The sequence below is a fragment of the Rhinolophus hipposideros genome (genome assembly GCF_964194185.1).
Source record: "Rhinolophus hipposideros genome assembly, chromosome: 14".
Lineage (NCBI taxonomy): Eukaryota > Metazoa > Chordata > Mammalia > Chiroptera > Rhinolophidae > Rhinolophus > Rhinolophus hipposideros.
Window position 1 is genome coordinate 7,935,699 of NC_138060.1, and position 25,095 is coordinate 7,960,793.

Genomic DNA, 25,095 nt, shown 5'->3' on the forward strand with positions numbered 1-25,095 from the left:
TCCAGCACCCGGGGTGCTCCACGAGTCCCAGTCGTGGTCTGGGGCGTCTGGGCACTTCTTGGTCTGGAATCATCGGGGAAAGAGGCAGTTAAAGACGTGGTAGAGGATTTGTAGGGCCTTGCATGGAAGCACACTTGGGGGGAGTATGAAGGGCGGAAGCCTGCACAAGCCCAGATATTTCGGACATTTCATTAAACACAAGCCTAAATTCCTCCAATCTCCTTAGTGGTGGAGACTGCTCAACTTCCCCAGGGCCGGTTCCCTCTGGCTCCAGCTGCGCTATTTTTGACCAGTCTCCATTTCAGGCTGGCAACTTGCTCCTGTCTCAGAGCCAGGTCAGCCTCCATTGCCTTCTGAGGATAGTATTCTTGTTTCAACAGGGGACAGAGCGAACAAAGAGAAAGTCATACTGGGGGAGCTGACAGACTTAGTAGTTAGTGGTTCTTTTTTCATAGAAATGATTGAGAAGTAAGCTGGCCATACAGCTCTTCTTTGGGCTCCAGCTGTTCTCCTCAAAAATCACGCTGCCCTGTCGAGATTGGAGCCTGCACTTCTGTCTCTGCCTATTGATTTGGGGCTGCTGAACCCAACATAAAATGCCCCATTTATTTTTAACACTGCTCTGCTGCACCTGTACATTCTGCTCCCAGCAAATTTTCAAGATTTGAACTCTTCTTATGATGCTCTTTTTTTCTTGTTCATTTATTTCTGTGAAATTGGGGAGAGCCGTTTGTCATGTGTGCAGTAGCACTCACCTGAGACAAAGCTCATTCAGCAAAAGTTCTGCTGCAGAGAAGCCTGTATTGTTTTGTTTCAGGTTAAAGTCAAGTCAGAGCCTAAGCAGGCTGGAACACAAGTATACAGCTATGTTCCCTGAGGGATTAGGAGCTTTCCACGTGCTGGCCTTTTCGCTTGTTGGTCTCCTCTGACCTGCAGTTGTACTTGGGTTCAACTCTTATCTATGACCCTGGAGTAGTGACTTGAACTGAAACTTAAGTTAGAGAACTTCCCTATATGGTAGGGAACAGTACCTGGTACCTAGCTCAGGGTTGTGGTGATGAAAATACATAACGCATGTCAAGTTGTTGCTGTACTTATAATGAAATAGAGGTAATGGTTAAGAATCTAGACTTTGGGGCTCAACTCCCAGGGCCACTGCCACTTACTGCTGGTGGCCTTCACCCAATTATTTAACATTTCTATTTCAGTATCCTCATTGGTACCATGGAAATGTTCATGGGCTCTATTCCCTAGGGAGTCAAAAGATGAATTAATACACTGAAGAGCTCTGAGCCATGGCTGGCACATAGTAAACCCTCTATTTTACCACTATCACCGCCATGGTCTGTGTTTTAGAATAAATCTCTAGGAAACGATGAGTTCTTCAGCGGGCAACAGACCCCTGACCTTTGTTTTTCTTGCTCTGTTAAGATCTGAGGGTGTTGTTTAGTCATAAGTACATTGACGGTACTATGAAAACTTATTAGTAGAGATTCAGGCTGATAGTTTTTAGTATCACCGTACCGAGAGGGGAGTTGGATCATGGCAGGGTTGGAGGAGAGAAAAGGTGAAGCAGAAACAATCTGATTTAGGGGGAGTCAGATAAGCGACTGTTAAGGTAGTTAATTGTCTACTTCAACATGCCAGCAAGGGCCCTTTAGGCGGAGAAAGGATTTACCACATGGGACGGATCTGCGAGGTGCTTCAGTCATGAAACTGTTGAAACAGACGTTCTGTGTCCCAGGGCCCAGTAATTGCCAGGCTTCATCTCTAACTGGCTTTGGCACTGAAGAAGGCAAATGGGATAATTCAAGGCCTTTTCCTTTTTTTTTTTTCCCTATTCATTTCTATAAAAGATGGCAGACAACAAGATTATTCTATTCAAGCAAATGCTAGCTGTATACTTGTCTGAACACAGCTGTCATTTCAGTGGTCTTGTCTGCAAACAGTAACAAGATGGTCTATGTAAGACATACTCACTTAAAAAGAGAGAGAGACTAAGACAACCCAGCTTTATCCCCTCGATTCTGCATCTCAGATTCAATTTTTCAGCCCATTACTGAGCAGAAAGCCTGATCACTGTGCTTTGGCTTTTTAAAGGATTCTTGGGCTCACTTCACAAGTCTGATTTTGGATTCTCTCCCCAGATTTGGAAATACATGTCCATGTAAGGAGGCCAGATTGCACAGCCTCTAGGGGCAGCCTGGGCGAGCCGTGTTTTGGTTTGCGGGCTTACCCTTCCATTAAGAGATGTGAACTCTGGATATACAGATGTAGAATGTTCCAGCAGGAAAGGAGCTTGGAGAGCATCTCTGATCTGTGGAGAGTTTTCAAAATGTCTACGTGCGAAAGTGTGTGTCTGTATGTGTGTACTCCTGGAAAACATGTCTGGAGGCTTCGTCAGAGTTCTGAAACATTGGAATCTCAGATGAGAGTCTCCAAGTCCAGCTCCCTTGTTATTACACAGACGAGACATCAGAATAATTGCCCCACACGTCCAAGCCCCCAGGAATTCCACACACAAGTCTGGGTCCCGGTGTGTGGGCAGAGCTGCAGTTTGCAGACCACCGTGTCACAGAGGTGTAAAAACATGCATGAGGAGATGGTCTGTCTGCTTCTAGTCCTCTTCCTGACTGGCTCCGCCCACGAGGGGTGCCCCTGGATGGTCTGGGGCACTTTCGCTCTGCATCGTGTTCCTGTCTGTTAGTCTTGATTTCTGAGTTAGAGTGGACGCTCCCAGAAGACAAGAGACACCCCTGGAGGGATGTTTCTAAACCATAGGTGTGATCGTTTTTTGTGACCTAACATGACTGCTCTCCCTTTCAGAACTCGCTTTTAAATTCTTCCTCTTCTGTTCAGCATTACCGTGGCCAAGTCAGTACTGTTTTTCTAATTTCCCTTGTATGTATGTGATTTTAGAATACTAATTGAAACGATTTAAATGATTGATTTCTTTGTGTTGTTACAGGTACCTCAGTAACAATGAGTTGACAGCGATTCCGTCCCTGGGTGCTGCCTCATCTCGCATCGTCTCTCTTTTTCTGTAAGTGGTGCATTTGGAGGACCCTGGGCCGGTCGGGAGGTAGTGGTATCATCTCGCTGACATTGGGTGGCAGGAAAACAGTTCCTGTCCTCGCTGGTGCAAAACGGCCTCACTTCATGTAGTGCTAATGATTATGACAAATGCCTTGCTTGCTGTTTGGGGTTTGTAAGAATTAAAACCTGGAAGTTGGCCTCATCCCTAATTTGGGGAGGCAGTTGGCCTTTTTAATGCCTGGAGGTACACAGGCTTAAATTTCTTGGCCCTAGAGGTTAAACCACAATTTGGGTGAATAAACTGGAGTTAAAGGAAGCTGTGTGAATTATAAGACAGCTCGTCTTTGTGCCAATGAACTTGGTAACGTAAACCCTTACTTCTAGCGCTTTAAAAAAGAAAATATGTCCAGACCCCTGAAATCAACATAAAAGTAAGGAATTCGTTGTCGTGATCAAGTGCGAGACGACAGGCAACCTGTTTATTATAGACACCATACTGGAAATGCAAGGGGACTTGAATGAAAAGAAAGGAAGGAAACCGTGGGGGATGTTGTTGTTGGAACTGCTGAGACCTTTTGCTCAAGAGTTACCGCTTCGCCAGCAGTCACCCAGAAGTCTTTCCAGATAAACCAGCCGTGAGTCCAGCAAGTTTCTTGACCAGATCTAACTGGCAGCTTCCTCAGCAGGGCCCCTCCCTCTCCACGACAAATTTCCTGTTTCCACTCCAGTCCTGCATACTTTTATTTGATTGTGTTGGCGTTATAACTCGTTTGCTCACCTGTATGTACCTTTTCTAAGCACTGAGGCTCGGCAGGCTGAGAGCAGGACGGCACCATCCCTAAGATTGCTGGTGTCGCTTGCAGAGCTCAGGGTTTTACTGGCATCAAGCCCTGTATTCAGGAGGTGCTCCATCCTCGTGAAACACCATCTGAGGCTTAACCGTTTTCAGCCTGAGGGGTTGTGGAACAGGGGGTTAGAAGGTTAGCCCAGCTCTGTGTCCCAAATAGACGACTTCTTCTCTCTGAACCTCATTTTCCTTATTTAGAGAATATGTTCTGGACTCGTTTTACAGATAGGGAAAGAGGCCGACGTTTCAGGGGAGTGGAATGTCTGTGAACGTCCTGGCGCGTGCAAACACATAGTAGGTATTTGACAGGTGGTGGCTGCTGCTTCCGGCTGGTGGCTAGCTCACACGTAGCCTCTTGTGCCCTGGCATGATCTCAGGATATAGGGGCCACAGGATTTGTGAGTCAGTCCTTACTCCTTTGAAGTGCTGGAATGAAGGTTGTGGCCCTTTGTCCCATGATGGACAGGCAAGGGTCTGACTTTCTTTTTGTACCCATTTAGCCTGTGTGCTCAGCATGTGGAAGGTATTTCGTTGCGGCTAAATTAAATGAGTTACCCTTACCTGAGGCTAACTGGGGCGTGATAATCCCTGGTACGTTCATAGAGCAAAGCACTGGAAGATGATTTAACTCCTTGCTGCTTAAAGCATGGCTCCTGAATCAGCAGTGTCTTATCAGTGCTGAGCTCCTTACAAATGCGTAATCTCAGGCCTCCTCCCAGCCCCGCTGGGTCGGCACCTGCTCCAACAAGGTCTCCTGGGCTTTTGCTCACGTACTCGGGTGTGAGGAGCACTGTTTTCAGCCCCCTTGCTCCTGTCTTGGTTGGGAAGCCTGCGTCACAGGGTGCGTCCTTGCGTTACCAACAGGGAACCCGGGCTCCCTGTGTCCCTGTAAATTGACAGTGGAACTGAGGCTGGACACCAATGCCTGTGTCTTTATCCTCCGTGCACTGGTGCAGGAGTGTGGCAGGTGACACTGACCCACCCTGTGCCACAGAGGGGCAGAGCCCGCAGCTTCCCCTGAGGGCCTCTGGCACTTTGAGTCACGCCTTGGTCTACTGACTAAAAATACATTTCTGTTCCTTGGCCCCAGTGCCCAGGGCAGTGGGGCTGGTTGGACTTCTTCCTGCTATTCCATTAGACAGCGTTAAAATATGTAAAGCAGGGGGGAACATCGCCTCCCTCCAGCTCCGAGTTTGGAAAATGCAGGTTAGTGTTGGCAGCACTTCCTCGGCCTGAAGCTGGTCTCCGTCGACTTGGTCAGTGATTTCTCTGCAACTGCAGGCACTGAAGGGTCCTTTATCTTCCTTTTCTCTGAGAGTCCTTGCTCCATGGTCTTGGACTGGATGACTGAATGTAGTGCCTGCAAAGTTAGGTTAGCAGTGCGCCATCCGGGTGGCAGGATTAGAGATAATTTTGCTATCATCCTTCATGCCTTCTGTATTTCCCAAGTGCACTTTGCAAAGGACAGGGGAGGCAAGTAACAGCGGGCAGGGCTGAGCATTGCTTTCCCATCCTGATGTGTGAAAGCAGAGTACTTAGCATCTCCATGCATCTGACGATTCCAGCCGCTCAGGCTTCGGAGAGCATGTTTTGCTGAGTGTCTGTGGCTTTGCAGAACCATAGAATTAAAAGGTGTTGTCACATGTTCAGCAAACATTTAGTGGGTACCGTCTGTGTCCCTGAAGTTGGGGTCCAGAGGCCCTCTCAGGGTGACCTCCAGAGGATTTAATGCCATCACATGAGGGAAGCCCCTGGCATGTCTAAAATGGGATAGGTCAGTTAGCTCAGTCAGTGTTCACATTGGTAGGCCTTAGTCTCCAAATCCTCATTCCTGTCTCATTCCCCTTTTGCGGGCAGGAGGAGGATGAGAAGAGTAATAAAAAGGGAGCAGAACAAAGGGATTAGATGTCTGAGGCCGTCAAGAGTCAGAGGAACCATGACAACTTATTAGGGTGAGCGGACAGTTGGCTCTGGAGCAACATGGGTTTCAACTGTGCTGGGTCACTTACATGTGTGTTTTTTAAATAAACACACAGCCAGTCTTCTGTTTCTGCAGGTTTCACACCCATGCATTCAACCTACTGCAGATTGCAAACAGTATTTCCGATCCGCAGTTGGGAATCCGCGAATGCATTGCTTTCTGCCATTTTCTATGATGGACTTAAGCATCTTTGGATTTTGGTGTCTGGGGAGTCCTGGCACCAATCCCCTGTGGATCCTGCGGGATGGTTGTTGTTAAGTTTTGGGGGAGGCAGAAGTTATACATGGATTTTTGACTGCACGGCGGGGGTGGGGAGTGGGGTTTGGTGCCTCTGACCCCGAGTTGTTCAGGGGTCGGCTGCACAGGCAGCTGCATGAGGGAGAAGGGCAGACTCAGGGGATATCCAGCTCTGTCTCAGAAGGTGTTGTCACCTGGGACAAATAGCTTTTGTCTCATTTGTTGAATGAAGGGTGAAACACACGGTAAAAGTACTCTCAAAGCTTTCATCTCCCTTCTATGACTCAGAAACTGAGAGTCGGGCAGTAATGTCACAAAGGAAACCGTACTGACCCTGCTGCATGTAACCACTATTGCTGCTTCATGTCACTTGCAGAAGTAGCAGGTTTGTGGTTTTCAGCTCAGACACCTGTAATTACAGACTTTTGTCTCTGGAAGTTGCCTCTTCGTCTCTGTTCGGTTTCCTGTCCCCTGAGTCTGTACCAGTGTCCTGGCTCCGTGCTCATGAGACAATGCTCTGAGCCCCAGACACCGGGGCCTCCTTTGCCGGGGTCACAGTTGGGAGGGCCTCATGGGAAAGGGTTTGTTTTTCATCTGGCTTTACTATCAGGGCTTCAAAACAGTTTTCCACTATTTGGGGGAACTGGAGTCATCGAGTAAAATTTCAATTGGTTAATACTTTCAGATTAAGGGAATCTAATTCAATTAAAGTATTTGTCAAAAAGCAGATTTATTTGCATCGTGTTCTGAGAATAATGCCAAAGCCATTTGTCCTTAATAACAAAAAAGCATTAATACTCAAGGAAAGCTTTTAATAGGATTGGGTTGGAGCAAGGACACCAATTTCATAAAATAGTTCTCAGAAAAAGCAACAGACTTTTGTTAAATATGGACAGAATCTGCCCTTCGATTTTCACGTTTGAGAGTTTTGTTGTTGTTGTTTTAATTTGAAATCCAGGAAACTCAAGTTACGAGTCCCAAGGCAACAGTAATTTTGTGTGATGCATAAGTGACATTTCTGGTGAAGAAAAATGTCCGCTTTTCCTGTGGTGTTACTGCACTTGTATCATTGAGGAGATTGGTTACAGTGGAAATGGTTGGATTTTTTTCAGTCCTAGGAGTAAAAAGCTTGCTGTGAAATCAACTTCCGTTTTAAAGCAGGCAGCTCTTTGTCTCCTGCATATTGGTGGCAGCGTTTTTCCCATATGGTGCTTGGTTTTGTCCACATCATTTCTTTTCCAGTTGGTATATGTTAGACCTTGTCGGTTCCCCGCCCCCTCCCGCCTTGCGCCTAGACCAGGTAGGAGAACGAGGCAAAAATCAGTTGTACACAAATACTTGTGACTCTGTAATAGTACTATTATAATCCCTTAGGTTTATGTTGTATATGAAAACACATTGAAATACCTTTCACTTCTAATCTTGAAAAAAAATTTTTTGAAATCTATTTTTTTTATTGAAATAAAACTAACATAACATAAAACTCACCATTTTAAACATTTCAAAGTGTGTAGTTCAGCAGCTTCTGGTATGTTCTCAAGGTTGTGCAACCATCACCACCATCGAATTCCAGAACTTTGTCATCACCCCAAAACAGTCACTTCCCCTGTCCCCTTCCCCCCAACCCCCTGGCAACACTAATCTGAAAACTATTTTTTTTTGTTGTTTTAGGAAAGTATTTCTCTTGTGTTAGCAAATGGAGCTAGGAGGCATAGAATATTAATTATTTTAATTTAAATGAAAGTATCAGAAGTGGATTTGACCACACGGTTATATTTTGCTGTGACCTCTTAGCTAAAGAAAAACTGATTAAACAAAAGTAATGGAATATTTATCACCTCTTTATTATTACTTCCGGAGAATAAAACATGGAAGGAATGAAACCTGGTGTCCTGTCTGTGACTCCATTCGAGGGAGTTAAGTGGCACGAGGCCCAGTGTTGCTGGTGGAGCCTGGGGCCTTGAAGGACGAGGCTCTTGGTTGGATCTGCAGGGCAAGTGAAATGAACCACAAGACTTAGCTCTCCATGTGCCTAGCAGGCCCTCTGAAAAAGAGGGGCCAGGTCAGACTTTTTCACAGGCTCATTAATGTGAAGATCAGTCTACATTAAAGCACAATTAAAGAGCAAGCCTTTCAGGACAAAGGGAAGCAGTGATGATCTGGCTGATGCTCAAGCTGGGGCAAGGAATTAGCATCGCAGAGGGCCCCCGGGAAGCCAGAGGAAAGGGAGGGACCCAGAACTCAACTTCAGACAGTTACGGGCTGCTTGGGGACCTGAACTAGGGCTGTTAATAATCAGGCGTAAAGCACAGGTGAAGTTACACTGAGTAATAAACAAGTCAGCTGGCCTTCCTAAAACTGTGTTTGTGTTGGGAGGTATGGAGGGCGGAGGTTCTCTCTCCCTAAGGCGTTGTGTTGAGGCTTTTTACCTTTCTCTTCAATTAGCTGCCCTTAACTCTTTCTCTGTATCACCTCACCTGAAAGACACTCATCATTTGCAGACATAATAGAGAATTGATGTTGAAATCTTTTTCTTCTTAAACACAATGTTTATCCCCAGAATTATGAAATAATTTGTCTTAAAACCTTGAGTGGTAATCTTGGACCATGAAGCTCTTCGCATATTGGTAACATAGCTACACCTGTGGGGAATGTAGGTCTATGTCCTAGGTGAGGTGGACGTAGCGATTCTCCCCAAGGTGAAGGATCATTTGTCCATCCTGTGGAGGAATTTGCTGGACCATCCACAAATCATCAATTTAGGAGTGGACTTGGTAAAAAATGAGGAAATGGGTAGCTCTTAGCCCATTCTGCTTCGGAGAGGCACCTTCCACCTAAGAACCCAGTCTCACCTTCCTGGTGAGGGAAGGCCAGCTGTTTGGATGTGGCTGTAAAAGTGGACGCTCCCGGGGCCGCTGATGCCATGTGTTCTGGGTCTTTTCCTGCACTCTAACTCCAGGAGTGTGGAGTTCATAGTGACGGAACACTTTAGGAAGAAACTGAGAACAAAGTTATGTTTTAAAAACCCCAAGTCAAGTTTAAGGGACTGTCCTTGCTCCCTGAGCATCGTGTGACCTGTTTGGTTCCCAGACACTAAAGCGACGCCCTGGCCCTCGTCAGAAAACAGCACGACAGGAGAAAATGTAGAAAATGGGGCTGCAGTTTCTCTTCTTGTTTTCAGAGATGTGCTCACTTTCTGCCTTGTTTGCCCAGATTTTTGTTGGTTTTAATGGATTCTTTCCCCTGGATGAAACATCACGCCCATGCCCTTGGGAGGCGGTGTCTGCTCCATCACCCGTGTGGTTTTCAAACTGGACCATCCATCAGAATCACCTGGAAGGCTCACTGAGCTGCAGATGGCTCGGCCCCAGCCCCAGTTTTTGAACCCGCGGGTCTGGGGTGTCACGAGAGACTTTTCTTTGCTCACAAGTTCCCAAGTGACGCTGAGGCTGCTGGCCTGGGCACCCCATTTGAGAACCACTGCCTGGACTTGTAGAAGGGGTGGGGCGTGGGAGGCAAGGTTCACGTGCCAGGTTCTCACCAAGCTGCTTAGTGTATGGGGGGCAGTCAATTATTGAGACACATTCCTAATGTCACAGGTGTGGCAACAGGTATTTGTTTGGGCCGGTTGGGCTCAAAAGCGCTGTAAGTGCTGGGGGCGGTGGGCACTGAGTGAGCGTGGAGAGAACAGATCTGGCTGTAGCTGTGGGTTTGAGGCTCAAGATTGTTATAAATTTGTCTCTGCTTAATTTGCTATTTATTGGCGAGCACGCAAGTCACCCCAACAGCCCTTCGTGAGCAGCCGAGCCTGGAGAGGGCCGTTGTTATCTCAGTGCGGGTATTCTAGGCTCTCCTTACAGCCCAGCCTACCCGGGCAGCGGGAGCCAGCACCGGGAGTCGCTTAGCAGCACTTACCTTACTGCTGATTATCAGTTCCTATCATCAGATACATCTTTGCCCTGCCTGAGACTTGAATGGCACCGCTTTGTTCCAGGTGGAAGTTAAAAGGAGTGTCTGAAAGGTAGGCAGTTCTCCCCTGCCCTAATGGAGGAATCAAAACTCAGGGCCCACACCTGCCCCCAACCCTCATTGTGTATGACCCGGTTACTCACCTCCTGTTTTCCTGGCCGTCTGGATGTCGCCTGGCCTTCAGAGGGCAAAGGGATGAAAGGAAAGCAGCGGAACCCAGGTTGGTTCACGGTGGAGACCAGGGGCTCATCTGCAGGGGCAGCTTAGGCTGCTGTGAGTTGTGCCGGCACGTTCCCCACATGAAACCCATATGAACGTGCCCCACAGACCGGAAGTTCCTGTCCTAAAGGAACTCGGAGTCTAGCTGCAGAGAAAGCTAGACAAACAGGCAGTGGCAATACAAGCACTGGCTGGGAATGTCTGAGGAGGGGCTCCTCACTGCTGTCACTGATGGTGTGTAAGACAGGGAAGGTTCCCAGATGAAGTGACGTTTTAGCTGAGGCTCCCCCGTATGTGGACCTCCTGTCTCTGCCCCCAGTAGTGAGTGTGACAGGCGTAGGAGGCGCCCCTGCATGCTCGCCAGCACATTGGGTGCTGGGACGAGTACTGGGACAGGCAGGAACAGTCCATGGCTGGTTCCAGGTTATGTCCGGTTTGCCCCCTCCCCACGTTTTCCTTTGTCAGTGAACAGGCTGTCAGGAGAGCCAGAGAGCAGAGCAGGACCCTGGTTCTTAGAACTCCTCGCAACCTCGTGGCATGCTGGATACCACCAGCGAGCCTCACAGAGAACCTTGAATGCCCACTTGACAAAGAAAGCAGGTCTGTCCCTGAAACTTCGCAGGGTTCCTGTAATGCAGACGGCCTCTGAGGTTTTCGCTGGGAAAGGAGCTGGCGCTGTGGCTGCCTCGAGCCTGCCAAATTACACAGTCATGACTTGTCATTTTCCTTCCCTTTTTTTTTCTTTGAGAGTGGGGGTGGTGAGGCAGCCAGATGAGCGGTACATCTGCAAGTCATTTGCTGAGAAAGTGAAACGAACACCAGCTGTGGGGTCTGGGGAGCCGAGGAAGGGGAGTGCCGGTGGGATAGGAGCGTGGTCATGGAGGTCACTGCCTTTTGAGGGGAACTTGGAGCTCAGGTTCTGTTGTTGAGAGCTGGCTTTTGTCGTGTGTTTGGTTCCCCCCACCTCATTTCTTCTGACAACTGTGTAAGCTTTAAATGTAGTCGAAAATCCAAAGATCCAGTAGGAATAGATGCTGGTGAAGCACGCATGGTCTGGAGGGAAGCGCCTCCTGGAGTGGGTGCCGAAATCCTCCCGGGCTAAACCCTCCCGGTTACTTGAACTGGAGCCTAGAAGCAGAGCTGCTCTGTGGTTGCACAATGTCCCCTGTGAAAGGGGCTGGCCCTCGCCCATATCAACAGTCTCCTTCCAACTGGGACCATTTCCTCCTCCTCCTCCCTCTCGCCCACTTCCTGCAGGTGGCTTCTCTAATCCACTTACCTCTGGGGAAGCCTTGGGAGCCTGTGCACCTAATCCGAAAATGGCTGGCTTGACTTTGACCTGTGTGGTGACCTTGCAAAGAAGGCAGGGCCTATTGTGTCTGCTCACACCTGGGAGCCATTTTCTGCTTTTATAGCCCAAGTGGAAGAAATGTGTTTGCGTTTATGCCGGGCCTTCCTTTCATAAGGTCCGTCATTATTGGGCGATAAGAAAGGAATATTTGCTTCACCCTGTTTGTTCAAAGGCAAGGGTCTTTAAAGATAGAATAGTCTACCCAGTGTATTAAGTCATACAAAATTGCCATTTTTTTGCAGTTCAAAAAGGGTCACAACGTTGGCAATCTCATATGGTTCAGTCTTTTGAGATGAAAAATCTCAGTGGTTGGCATGTGTGATACACTGACGTTGGCAGACATTGCTCCTTTGGCCTTCCCAGGCCTCATTTCATTGTATTGCCCCTGCAGTCCTAGGAGACACAGGGTCTCTTGTGAGCATGTGTTACAGATGAGGCATGTGAGGCACAGAGAGGGCAAGAAACTTGCTAGGGGGTCACACAGGAAGTGGCAGAAGTGGGTCTTGATCTCATTTCTCTCCATCTCTGGAGTTTGTGCGCATTGTGTACTTGGAAGTATAGGGTCTGGGAACATCTAGTCATTTCGAATGTTGACATCAAATTGTATTTGGAGGGGGGAACCTCAGGACTGGGGCCAAAAGGCTGCCTGTTGCTCTGGGGCAGGGCTGAGAGTCTCCTCCCCAGGCAAGGGCACATGCGTCTCTTACTTAAGGTTGTGGGCACGCCTCTGTAAGATTGGCCTCCGGGAAACTGGGCAGCCCTCGGGATGATTTTCATTAACTGCTGCACAGTAACAGGAAGTGCTGCTTCTGCCCCTGAAGATGAGTTGACCACTGCTCCCCTCGCCTTCTGATCACACCCACCGAGTTAGTCCTTCTGGGCTGGCTGTGATCTCCCGTTAGGAGCACAGTGAGGAACGGTCTTGCCGCGGGTCTCTGCAGAGCCCAGACTTGTTCGAGTGTGTCGGCAGCTTCTCCCATCGTGGCTGTATGCCCTGGAAGACATCACACTTCAAGGTGAATTCCTCCACCGTTTCCTCACTTCCTGCATGCCTTTCAAACCCAAACAGCTGAGATAAAGGTGCCAATTTGTCGGGGCTTTTTTTTTCTCCTCTCAATTTCTTCACTCAGAAGATGGAAGTGTGTGCTATGAAGGATGGCAGTGGCATTCATGGGGTGTCCTCTCCGGGGCCTGGTCTCTGCCCAGCGGTCTCTTTGTAGAGTCTCCGGGTCTAAGGAGCATGCTCTGGTTGGGGAAGGCTGCTGTGAAATGATTTTGTAAAGACCAAGTAGCTGTAGGAAAAAGGGGAGGTACAAGGGGATCTCTTCCCCTTGCTGATTTCTGCGTCACAGGGCTGTTTCACAGAGAGGGGGCAGTTCTGCGGAGCGGTTAACTGAAGGTTTGGATCAGACGGATCTGGGTTTGAGTGCTGCCTTCCTCCCCCTGGCTGTGCTTTCTTGAGCCTCAGTTTGCGCGTGACGTTTGCCCAGGTAGCGAGTGTGAGGATTCACTACATACTCCATGTCCTCAGGACAGTGTCTGCGGTCTAGTGTTCGTGCCCCATGGGCTGGACACGGGCCATGACCGCGTTCTACCCAGCACTTCCGGTGCAGGCGGGGCTGGCCCTGCTTTTGCTGCTGTGTTGTGAGGGAGTTTGGTTTCTTCCACAGGGAACCGAGAGCTCTGATGCGGGAGATGGGGGCAGAAGCTATTTACACCCCCTAAATACTGCTCTTACCGGCAGGTACCCGTTGTGGCTCATCTTATAAACCCGTTGAAGTTCATAGATGCTCTCCATGACTGTGTATGTGTGTGAGTGTACATCCTTCTCTTTCCTGTACATTAATTCCTGTCGTGGGCCCGTTAAGTACAACGGTGGAGTTGATTTCCCTATTTTCTCATGGCCCCTACCTCGAGTAGTTGCAGCGAGCAGCAAACACTGAGCAAAGAGTAAGCAGTGGCTCTCCTCATAGTAGAATGACCTGGGGAGCTTTACAAAAACCCACATGCCCAGGCCACATCCCAGGCCATTAAATCAAAACCTTGGGCTGGGGCCTTTTGCCAGGAATGGCATTGGGCACAGGCATTGGTGTTATTTATTTTTAAAGCTCTCCAGTTCATTTCAATGGGCAATAGAATGTTTTAATGAGCCACAGCTGGGTAATCGCAAGTGGAAGGCGTTGTCCTTCTTTTCCCATCTCCTCTCGTACCTGTCACTTAAAATGCCCTGGCTCACCTCCCCTACCTTTTTTTTCTTTATCTGTCTGGGTGGAAGGGAAATCAATTTACTGATGATTATGGGGGCCCCATTACAGGTTTTATTTAGTTACCTCTTTTCACCACTGATTTAATTGGAAGATACTCTGCAGTTAGCCACTCTAAGTGACCACCAAACCGCCTGCCGTTGTGGTGTTGGGCTCATTAGACATGGCCACCTCGTTTGGTGATCACAGAACGTGACTGTGAATTTGCTGTCTACTCTGGTCATTCATTTCCCCTGAAAGCCAGCCCACCCAGCTCTCAGGTGCAGTCTACCTGTAAATCAGAGAAGTCTCATTATGATGGTGAAACAACAATACAAGACAACAAACCCTCTTTATAGTAGAACGATGGGCAAAACTTACCAGTTGTGGGCTCTTTAAAATGCTTTCTCTTTATAATTCCAAAAGTAAGACTTAGCTCTTAAAAAAAAAAAAAAGAAGAAAAAGAATATGTGAATATGTGCTGTGGAAGTCCCCTCTGATCCCACCCAAAGTTGTATTGCGATGGAGCAAATGTCTAGTGCTAACGTTGAGCTTAGATAATTTTATGAGGCTTGTATTTGGAATTGGATCCTTAGATTAGTCGCAAAGAGTAACTAGAATTTTGGAAATGAGAAAAAAAATCCCTTTGGACTTTTCAGAATGTGATGGTTTCTCCGAGTTAAGTGTCTTTGTTATAAGTGAAAAGGAGTGGTTATCAACATGTGTGGAGAAGTTTTTCTGGCTGGTGATTGTTGCGTGGTTCTGGGGGTCACTGTGAGGACCACCCCGCAGCCCCCACCCCCTTTTCCTGGCCTGGCCAACAGCACTGATAAACCCTTTTCACCACTGGCTCCTTAGAGGGCAGGCTGGCCCCTGCCCCCTCCTCATTCTCCAGTGTGTGTTAACAAGAGCCCTGACTTGGTGGTTCTCCGGCAATTACGTGGTTCCAAGTAAGAGTCTCATCCTGTCTTCCCTTTCCCCTGTTCCCTAACAACGAGCCCCTGCTCCTGAGAGATACAGTGAATTGTCCAGGGAAATGGATGCAGAAAACGGAGCCCTGCTGTGCACTGTGGGTATCATCAGATCAGTCTCCTCCTTGAGCTCAGGGTTCACCCTCTCCCTGCCTCTGTGGCATGGCCTCGTGGGTCATCTCTGGCAAGAGGAAGCACCTCTCAGGTGGCCGCTCTTTATGAGTGTTTCCGCAGACAGCCCTGGGCCATTCTTTACCCAGCTCACTGCGGATGTCAGGGTGTGTGGGGTGACTTCTCTGCTGTCAGGGGAAGCCCCTCTCATCGCCCTCTTGTCAGGATATGACCCAACAAGTGCATCCTACCTGTCAATCCCAGCATGCCAGTCATCGTGCAGTGTGTGTGGGGGGTGCCTGTGCTCGGGAATGGGGAGAGCAGCTGTCCTCAGGGCACATGCCCACTACCCCCAGCAGCAGCCGCAGTGCTCAGAACGGAATCAGCGTCGGCCCTTCAGTTTCTAGCCCTGACTCTTCCAATGCCCCACTGTAGGACCTTTCACAAATCATGTCCACTCTTTGGCTTCCATTCTCTCAGATGTAGGGAAAGGGCCTGGTTCCCTACCAGCCACACTTAACCAAGGTCAAAGATACACATGGCTGCTGCCCCTCCTGCAGACATGGTGAGGCCTGGGGACTGAGGGGGCGGTGTCCTGTGGAGTCAGTGTCCTCTCTAGTTGAGAATGGCTGACCTAGTAGCTGAGACCCTGGGTTCCGGGTGGAGGCTCCGATGCCTGTGAGCTCTGCCTTGTGGGCCAGTGCGCTGTGTGCACCGGTGTTGAGAGGTCTGCTTAACGATGCTGGCAGTTAGCAGCCTGGCCAGCGCCTCAGCTCCTCTGCCAAACCTGACACGTGTACCTCGTCTCTAAAGGGGGTGCTCGTGGCCTTGCTCCACAGGAGCCCAGGCTTGGCCCTTCCCTTCCTCCCCTCGCTCTCTCCCCATGTGACCTCCAGAGAGCTCCAACTTCTTCCCTCCCCACTGCACACCTCTCACCCAGTGCGGTGCCTGCCTCTGCTTGCCTCGCAGTCAGTGTTTTGGGAAGAAATGAATGAAGTTCCCCTTTGAGGCTTCCCCGTCACCCATGAGAGAAAGTCTTAGCTCCTTCAGAATTAGGCCCTAGGTCCACTTCTTCCTGGCCTCTCTTCACTTCCTGCCTTGAACTTGACCTCAAGCTGCACAGAAAGAAAGCTCACACCAACCATGTCTTTTGATTCCATGCCTTCGTCATGTTGTCACCTTGTCTGGAGTGGCTTTTCTTCTAACCCCTCCCAGACGATACTGTTCCCCATCTGTCAGTGTGTCCGTCATGTGTATTTGTCTGTCTCCTCAACTCCAGTGTGAGTTTTGGGGCGTTGGGGGAATGGGGTAAGGGGGACGACCATACTCTAGTGAAATATGCCTTTTTCTCTCAGCAGCTGCACACAACAGGCATCCCATACATGTTTGAATGAATAAATACATTCACTAAATGAATGCTTGAGGCCAAGAATAAGTGATTGTAGAGTGTAGGGCAGATATTGGATAGTTTTAAACATCTGTCAGCGAGGTGAAGGGGCAAGCCTGGGGCAGGTAATAGCAGGCATGGCTTGTTGGGCGTTCCTACAGGGCATGGCTCTTCTCAACCAGGAGAGGGGTCTTGCTTTCCTTGATTGATTGAAAAGCTGGGCAGAATGTTCCAGGAGAGGAAGCAGTAGAAACTGCTCCATGGTGGGCAGTGTGGCTTCGAGGGTGGAGCGTGGGACCCGGCTCCCATCATCCAGGTTTGAATGCTTAGCCTGCCATCTTCTCAGAGCAGCTTTCCAGTCTTCGGTTGGCTCAGGGCTGAATTTGCCCTTCCGTGGCATGGGTGTCAGGAGAAGGGCTCCCCTGGTCTCTGCTCGCCTGTGAGGGGCCAGTAGGTGGTTTGGGGAAAGGTTTTCTCCAAAGCGAAGATGGATAATCATGGTTGGTCGTCTGTGTGTGCAGCCCATCCCAGAATTAAAGGTAAGCCTTACTCCCTCTTTGCTACAGGACATGGCAGAGCTTTTAGTGATGAGGGAGTGAAATGTGGCGTTTCCCACATGAAATGAGCCACCTGGAGCTCTCGTTCTGTGAGGTGTAATAATTACGTCATGAAAAAAGGGTCCTGCGGTTATGTAAGGATAGCAGATACAGAATTGAGCAGAATGGAAGGTATCTTTATTAGAGCCCTCATCAACTCTTTTCTCTGGCTGACCTGCCTTGGGACTCTGCATGGGCCCAGAAGGGAGGACATTTGTTTCAGAACCTTTTCATGGAACTCTGCCCAAGGCTAGTGTCCCAGGCATGGCACTTTGGGACTCTCATGTCTGGCAGTGCAGGCCTGCCCTGTGTCTGCCTCCATCTAGGTGTGGATGCCCAGTGAGCCCTCCTGCTCGGCCAGGCACTGCTGGGCTCAGCTGAATCGCAGGGCACAGAACTGAATGGTTACTCCTCACATACCAGGCAGGCGCCACACCTGTCTTCTAATAAGCTTTATCAGCAGCACCTTTCTCACTAGGAGTCCAGCCCCACCCACCGTCCTTTCCCAAATGGTGGAAGTAATTCAACAGGGCATGATATCCCTAGATTTCAGGAATCCTGCAGAGCCCGGCAGTATTTAGTGCTTGGCCCTGAGAACTGGGTCATACTGGGTACGTTTCTGCAGGAATGCTGGAAACCACATGAGGTGGCCGGCTGGCTGCTTCCGCCTCCAGGTCCCCTGTCTGATTCCACTGTGACTGTCACGACATGCTTTTTTTGTTGTTTTCATTAAACTGTTTGTTCTGAGAGAACTGTGGATTCCCATGCAATTGTAAAAAGTAATGCAGAGTGATCCCTCACGTGCCCTTAGTTTCCCACAGTGTCGGCATCTGGCAGAAGTTCCCATCACCAGGGTACTGACATTGACACAGTCAAGATACAGAACATTTCCATCCGCAAGGAGCCCTCCCATTGCCGTTTCGTGGCCACACCCATTTCCTTCCTGCCCCCATGCCCCTGGCAATCTCTAATATGTTCTCCATATTTGTAATTTTTCATTTCGAGAATGTTAAATAAATGGAGTCATACAGTATGTAACCTTTTGGGACTGGCGTTGACCGTTGGCTTTTGGGATTGTGGTATGTATATACCGCACTTGGTGTAATCATTCACCTGGTGATGGACGTCTGGGGTGTTTCCAGATTGGGCCTATTATGAAGAAAGCTGCTATGAGCATTCATGGATGGGCTTTTGTCTGAACATACATTTTCAGTTCTCTAGGATAAGTGCCCTAGAGTATAATTGCTGCATTGTGTGGTAGTTGTGTGTAGTTTTTTAAGAAACGGCCAAACTTTTCCAAGGGGCCGTCCTGTCATCCATTTCCACCAGGGATGTGTGAGCGGTCTGCTCTCTGCACCCTCCCCGGCATATGCTGATGTCAGTTTTTTTATTTTTTGGTTTTGGTTTTAATCTTAGCCTTTCCGGTAGGTGTGTATTGATAGCTCATTGTGGTTTTAATTTGTATTTTCTTAATGGCTGATGATGTTGAACAGCTCTTTTCATATGCTTATTTGCCCTCTGCCAATTCTTTTTGTTAAAATGTCTGTTCATGTCTTTCGCCTATTTTCTATTTGGATTGTTCACTTCCAGGTACGTTTTGAGAGTCTAGTTCTTTGATGGACAAGTAATTTGAAAATATTTTCTCCCAGTCTGTAGCTTGCCTTTTCATCTTAACAGGGTCTTTCACAGAGGAAGTGCTTTTAATTTTCCTGAAGTCCAGTGTATTACTTTTTATGGATTGTGCGCTTAGTGCCAAGTCTAAGAACTTTGCCCAGCATTAGATTCCCAAAGGTTTTCTTCTGTTTTTTTCCTAAAGTCTGTAGTGTACATTTTACATTTAGGTCCATGATAATATGTTTTTAAAAACCTAAAGCCAAGAAGAAAATCGAAGCTTGTGGTTTCAAGAAAGAAACAGAGCAAGCGGTGGCTCCTGTAGGAACCCTGACTGGGTAGGACCAGCGGTGGTGTGGTTCTGGGTGGAGCAGGGCTGCTGGCGATGGTGCCACTTTGATGTTGTGGCGAGTCTTATCTTCAGGGTGGATAAGAAGGACTGCATTAAAGGGCCGGCTCCTTAATCCCAACCATTCACATCCTTCACCCCCCTACCCCGCCCAAAAGTGCAGTCAGATCATATGCTGAAGGCTTGGGAAATTGCGCGATGAGAGATATCCTAAATCATATGATCAGGAGATCAAAAGTCTTCCAGATGGGGCGGGAAGAGGCCTGGTTTTATTTTTAAAGGCACATCAGTGGTATCACTCCCCAGAGAGGGAGGGAGGGCTCTTTCCTTGCAGCCAAGTACGGAAGCAGCTTCCTCCTTTGCTGGAACTGGAGAGCTGCTGAGAAGCTGGCATGGGAAGTGCAGGGAATGTACCAGTGGCCGGCAGAGGGGAGGCTTCCTTCTGTGGCCCCGAGGGAATATCAGGGGAGCCCTGGTACCCACTGTCCCATCTCTGTCGTCATAGCCCCAGGCCCTCTGATGTAAATTCTATGTCTCTCGCCTTCCAGAGAGTGCACAGCCTGGGCTCAGGGTACCTGGCCTCACATGCTGGGTAGCCAGTTGGGTGACCTCAGCCTGGGGCCTTCGCCTCTGACTCTGGGTTAGCAGGCGCCTTCTCTGTCGTGAGAGAGTGATGGGTGAACAGTTATCTTCCGCTCCCTGGTGGAAGCCCTCTTCTGCTCTGTCATACATGCTGCCTGAGGAAATCAGAGCCACTCTCACTCACCTACTTAGAGACCACAGCAGTATCTTAAAGATGAATAAGGGAGGTCTGCCTGTGCTCTGAAGCAACTTATGTGTGATGTGCTGAGGGCCTGTGAGGCTCCCATGTGCGTGTGTGTATGTGTAAGGTGGGGGGAGGGTAGGGGCCATGAACAGTGGCCCGAGGCAGGATGTGTGCCCTCCACATCTGCAGGCTTGGGTCTTGCCTTTGTTAGGTCATCGATTCATGGGGTGGTCCCAGTGGGTGCCGAGAAGAGGTGGGAGGGACAGGGTACTGTCCAGACGAGCCATCTTCCCTGGGGTTCTTCCGCCCACTTCTATTATGAGGCGGTCCATGGAACAAGCAGGAGTGTGGGGTAAGGATTCATGTGTGAGCGCTAGTCCCCACTGTGCTGCGTGCTTCCTGCTGCATTAACTGTCCTATGCCTTAGCACCCCCATCTGTGAAATGGGGGTACGAATCATGTCCTCCTCTCAGCTTGTCATGAAGACTACATGAGCGAAGCCAGAGCCTGGCTCCTGGTGGGAACTAACAACATGTTCGATTTGAGGCCTCTATTCCCGCTCTTACGGCTACTACCACTCCAGCTACTGTTTCTGCTGAGAAGGAAGTGTAGTGTGCCTCCTGGGTGCTCAGTGGCAGGGGGAGCTTCCTGGGCGGTTCCACTGCCCAGCGCAGCCGACTGTAGCATTGGAACCATTTCTGGGCTGCTGCAGCTGGAAAAGGTCCTTTGACGTTTTCATCACGTGGAACAGGCTGTGTGCATAAGAAGGCTAGGATTGGGGGTGGCGGGGTTCGGGAGGCACCTCTGGAACCCAGCATGTCCCTGCCTGGTGAGTGAGTGACTCTGTGGTGGCCCTGGGGCCCCACCTGCTTGCACCTGTTGAAGAAAGTCCTCTGGGCTGGCTCACCCTGGAAGGCCCTCTGCCTCGCCAATGTCGTGCAAGCCAGGTGTTCCTGAACTTCAGGCTCAGATCCCAAAGTTCAGTGTTCAAAGTCACGTTAACTGCTTCGGCAAATATTAATTTCTTTACTTAATTGGTAAACACATTAAAATAATATGCAAAAGAAGAGGGGGAAAATTCCGTTGTCATCATACCCTGTTTTCCCGAAAATAAGACCTAGCCAGACCATCAGCTCTAATGTGTCTTTTGGAGCAAAAATTAATATAAGACCCGGTCTTATTTTACTATAAGACCGGGTCTTAAATTATAGTAAAATAAGACCGGGTCTTATATTAATTTTTGCTCCAAAAGACTCATTAGAGCTGATGGTCCGGCTAGGTCTTATTTTCGAGGAAACACGGTACTATGTCTGAGAGCAGTGTGTGTATTATAGTGGTGCCGGCTTTTTTTCTGCCAGCATCTGTGAGAGGGTGGCAAGCATGTGACTTGATCAGCTCTACCTCCTTGTGGTGTGGACAGTCTCCTGAGTGCGTGAGTACTGCAGGCACTTGATGCCGAGGCTGAAATGGGAGGGTAGGTGGCCGTGAGAAGAAGGAAGTTAGGTTTCATTTGGAAATTTTGAGTAAGCTCACCATGTTGTTTCTCATTGGTGGTTCCATTTATTCAGTTCCTGGTTGGTGAGGTCTACAAGGAGCAGAAACCACGGTAGCTGATGACAAAACCTGCTGGTCTTAGATTCCTGGGTGACCCTCTGTGCCACCCCACCGCGACCCCAGTTGCTGATAGCATTTATGGAACTGGGAGAGAGGTGTTTGCTGTCATCACATGGTGGGGCATGGGACTCTCCCCGCCCCCTCATTTGTGCAGAACTGTCAGTGTGAAGAAAACCACCTGTTGCAGCTCCTTCACACTCTCCACGAGGGGCTGTGTGGCCACTCCTTGGTGAGAATTTCTAGGGTTTGAGCCTAGTCTTAAGAGATACTCTTACCACCGTTTTCCTCATTGCTGCCATCTCTCCACCTTGCCCACCATCCTTTGCCGGGGCCCGTGCGTGCTGGTTCTCCTCCCTGCTCCCCTTGAGGGTAGAGCCCAGTGGGCACAGACACATGTAATTGTAACCGAGAAGGAAGCAGGTGAGTTCCTTTCAGACGTGGAGCACGCACGGGCCCCGGGGTTGATTCCACACACAGCCTGGCAGCCTGGTCCCCGGACTCTCACGCTCCGGGGGCTCCAGGGCGTCCAGAGGACCAGCACCTGTGTGCTGGGCGTGCAGGCCAGCAGGAGCCGGGAAATGGGAGGAAAGGAGATGACAGGGGAGGTACTGACTCCCTTGAGAGAAGACAAAGCCAAGATGAAGAAGGGGCCGTCCACGTCGGCCTTGACGAGACAGAAATACGGCTTTTCGGATCCAGCATGCTCATACGTGGATGGAAATCCAGGTGAAGTGGTTCATTGCTCTGGCTTTCCATCTCTTGGCACGCCCGGTGCCACTCTGTCCTGCCCAGATGCCAGGAGAGGTGACCTCCCACAGTCACATAACTGACCTCCCCCAGGCACGGGCCAGGCCTTGGAAGTCCCTGCCAGTGTTACCACAGCGCAGCCTTTCTCCTGGGGGCTTCAGTCCAGATTAGGCTCAGACGGCTTCCTCGGGTCAGCAGTGTATGATGAGAACTTCCTAGTGGAAACCCTCCTTATCCTCCTCTGCTGGGGTGTGTGCACCTCCCGACTCCTGCCTCAGTATGGCTGTGACGATAGCTGTGATGTTTGCAATTACCTAATGAGGGCCGAGCTGCCCTTCCCTGAGGAGCGGTGGTCTGCGCGAAGGAGGCATTGTTGCCCCTGCACGACAGGTATAGCTGCCATACCTTCACCAACCCTGGGAATCAATGAATGTCTGTGTTTGGGGTTCAGTTGAATTTCGGCAAAGCACAGATAACCAGAAAATCCATTCTATTTGACATTTTCTTTCAACTATGTCTGCCAGGTTCTCTACCTAAAAAAGTTAATTCTATGTTACATCTTTAAAAAAAAAATTAATAGGATGGTTGGTCTTGCCTCAGACTGGTTTTTTCTGAATAGCATTCCATTGTCCTGGTTTGTGGTGGTGAATGTAGGAGACTAAGCTAGAGTTGTAATTCATTTGTTTATTTAGCAAATATTTACTGAGCGCCTTTAGTGCTAAGAATATAACAGTAAAGAAGATGGGCTAAAAATCCCAGCCCTTGGACAGCTCACATTCTAATGATATAATGACCTTGGGACTACTTAGTACCTTAGGAGGTTGTGTTTTGTTCTGTTTATAATTAATAGACTTTTAGAGCAGTTTGGGGTTTAGAGCAGGAGGTACGGAGACTTCCCATATACTCCCCTCCTCTAGTTTGCACTGTTGTTAACATTTTGCATTAGTGTGGTACATTGTCACAATGGATGGGCCAGTATTACATTATCATGAGCTAAGCCCACAGTTTACATTAGGGTTCACTGTTTGCACTGGACATTCTATTACGCGTCCGCAAATGTTTAATGACGTGTCCGCCGTTGGGAGTGTCATACAGAACAGTTTCACTGCCTGGAGGGTCCCGTGTCCCTCCCACTCATCCTTCCCCTCCCTCTCCCCTCCCCACCCCTGGCAACCACTGATCTTTTTACTGTCCATGTAGTTTTGCCTCTTCCAGAATTTCATATATTTGGAATCATGCAGTAGGTAACTTTTTCTGATTAGCTTTTTTCACTCAACAGTGCATTTCCTTAGGAGGTTTTGTTTCTGTTTTTTGTTTGTACATCTTAAAATGGAATTCAGAACATTGTAGTTTGGATCTGCTCCTGGTGATCTGTAGTCAGCCTTGGGTCGGGTCACTGCAGACCTCACAGGACCGTGGTAGCAGACTCCGCACCGTGCCTGGGTTTCGTCCTCCGGGTCCTGGGCGTCCAGCTTGACGTGTATAAGCCAGTGGGTGGGAGAACCCAGTGGGATCTGCTGCGGCAAGCTGCCTGGGTCCCAGCACTACCATGGGGGTGCGATATCAGATTCCCTTTGCAAGGAGTTATTGGAACAGTTTATTGAAGACTCCAAGGGAGTGAGGCTAAAGGAAGTGACCGGGTTGGAGGTTGGTGGACACAGCCCAGTCCTCCCCTCAAAGGAGGTGACCCCGCCTGGTGGAGGCTGCTGATCTCGCCACTGGGCCGCTCTTGTTTTTTATCCTATCTCCACCTGAATAAACAGATCTGGAACGTCATCTGCCGCCAGGCAGAGAATCTGCCAAAATTCCCCGGGGAGCTAGTGATTCACCAGCACTGGGGGGAAGGCAGAGAGAGTGAGCAAGAGAGAGAGAGAAAGAGACCTGCTTATTCTGATTCTCATTTCCTGTTAGCACATAGCCCAGGCTGGGCCGTTCCTATGAGGCACCGGTTTCTTGGAGCAAATTATCGATTTATGCAACAGAACAGATGGTTTTGGTTTTAATTTTTTTTAAGAAGATGAATGTAAAGCAAGCTAGTGAGAGGGTGATGCTTTCGATTGTCATTCTGAGAAGGGAAACTTTTCTTCAAGTTGGTCTAGGCAAGCTCTTCTGGACTTACTCTTTTTAAAACCTTATGCTCATGTCCAGGTTGCATATGGGCATTGACACTGGGTACGTTCACACTATTTCTTGCCAATTTGGGATTTAGAATTATTCTACTTTTGTTCCATTTTGGGTGCTCATTAGGCCCCTTGATTATCATAAAATGATTCTGTTTGACACCTGAACAAGATTAGATTGAGCTTGGCTATGCCCTGTGGCCCCAGGCAGTATTCCTAATGCTTTTTGTGGGGGAGGGGTGACACCTGTGGGCAGTGGCGTCTGAGAATGTGGTTGAATGAAGTTGTATGAAACATGGCACTTGGATGCAATGGCCTTTCGGATTCATTTCAACTCTGGGGAATTTGGTTTAAAAGTAAACTCCCAGTGCTAATGCTGAACATGCCTGCTCTGTGCCTGTCACAGGCCACACTACACCCTGACGCCTGCCAGAAATGCATGGAAATAAGTCCTTTGCTGTGTGCAAAGGACATGTCTGTATTGATAGCTGTGATGTTTGCAGTAACCCAAACGGGAAATAACTTAGTGACCGTCAAGAGTAAAATGAAAACCAAATTGCTGTATATTCCCTCCGTAGAAATATTACAGAACGATGAAAAAGAATTAACTACTGCAGATGTGACACCCTGGATGGTCTCATAAACATAGGTTGAGTGAAAGTAGCCACGTTCAGAGGAGTATATATACACACAGAACGATTCCTTCGTATAAAGCACAAAACTAGTTATTGGTGGTAGAAATGAGAGGTTCCCTTTAAGAATGACAGCTAGGAAAATGGCAGGAGGAAGGCTGCTGGGATGCAGAAAATGCTTTGTATCTTGATCTGTGTGGTGGTTGCACGGGTGCAGGCATTTTGTAAAAGTGCGTTGAGCTCTGCACTTCCAGTTTATGCACTTCTCTGCTCCTGTGCTATTGCAGTAAAAACATTTACAAACAGAA

The 25,095-nt window shown here is 48.9% G+C and overlaps 1 protein-coding gene across 2 annotated transcripts in view; it reads left to right on the top strand.

The window, feature by feature from the left end:
• Positions 1–25,095, top strand: part of LRIG1 (leucine rich repeats and immunoglobulin like domains 1) — a 112,927-nt gene that overhangs the window by 43,047 nt on the left and 44,785 nt on the right. For both annotated transcript variants that reach the window (XM_081073237.1, XM_081073236.1), the window contains exon 3: positions 2,969–3,043. In XM_081073237.1, the coding sequence (XP_080929363.1) occupies positions 2,969–3,043 (75 nt within the window). The remainder of the gene's footprint in view (positions 1–2,968; positions 3,044–25,095) is intronic.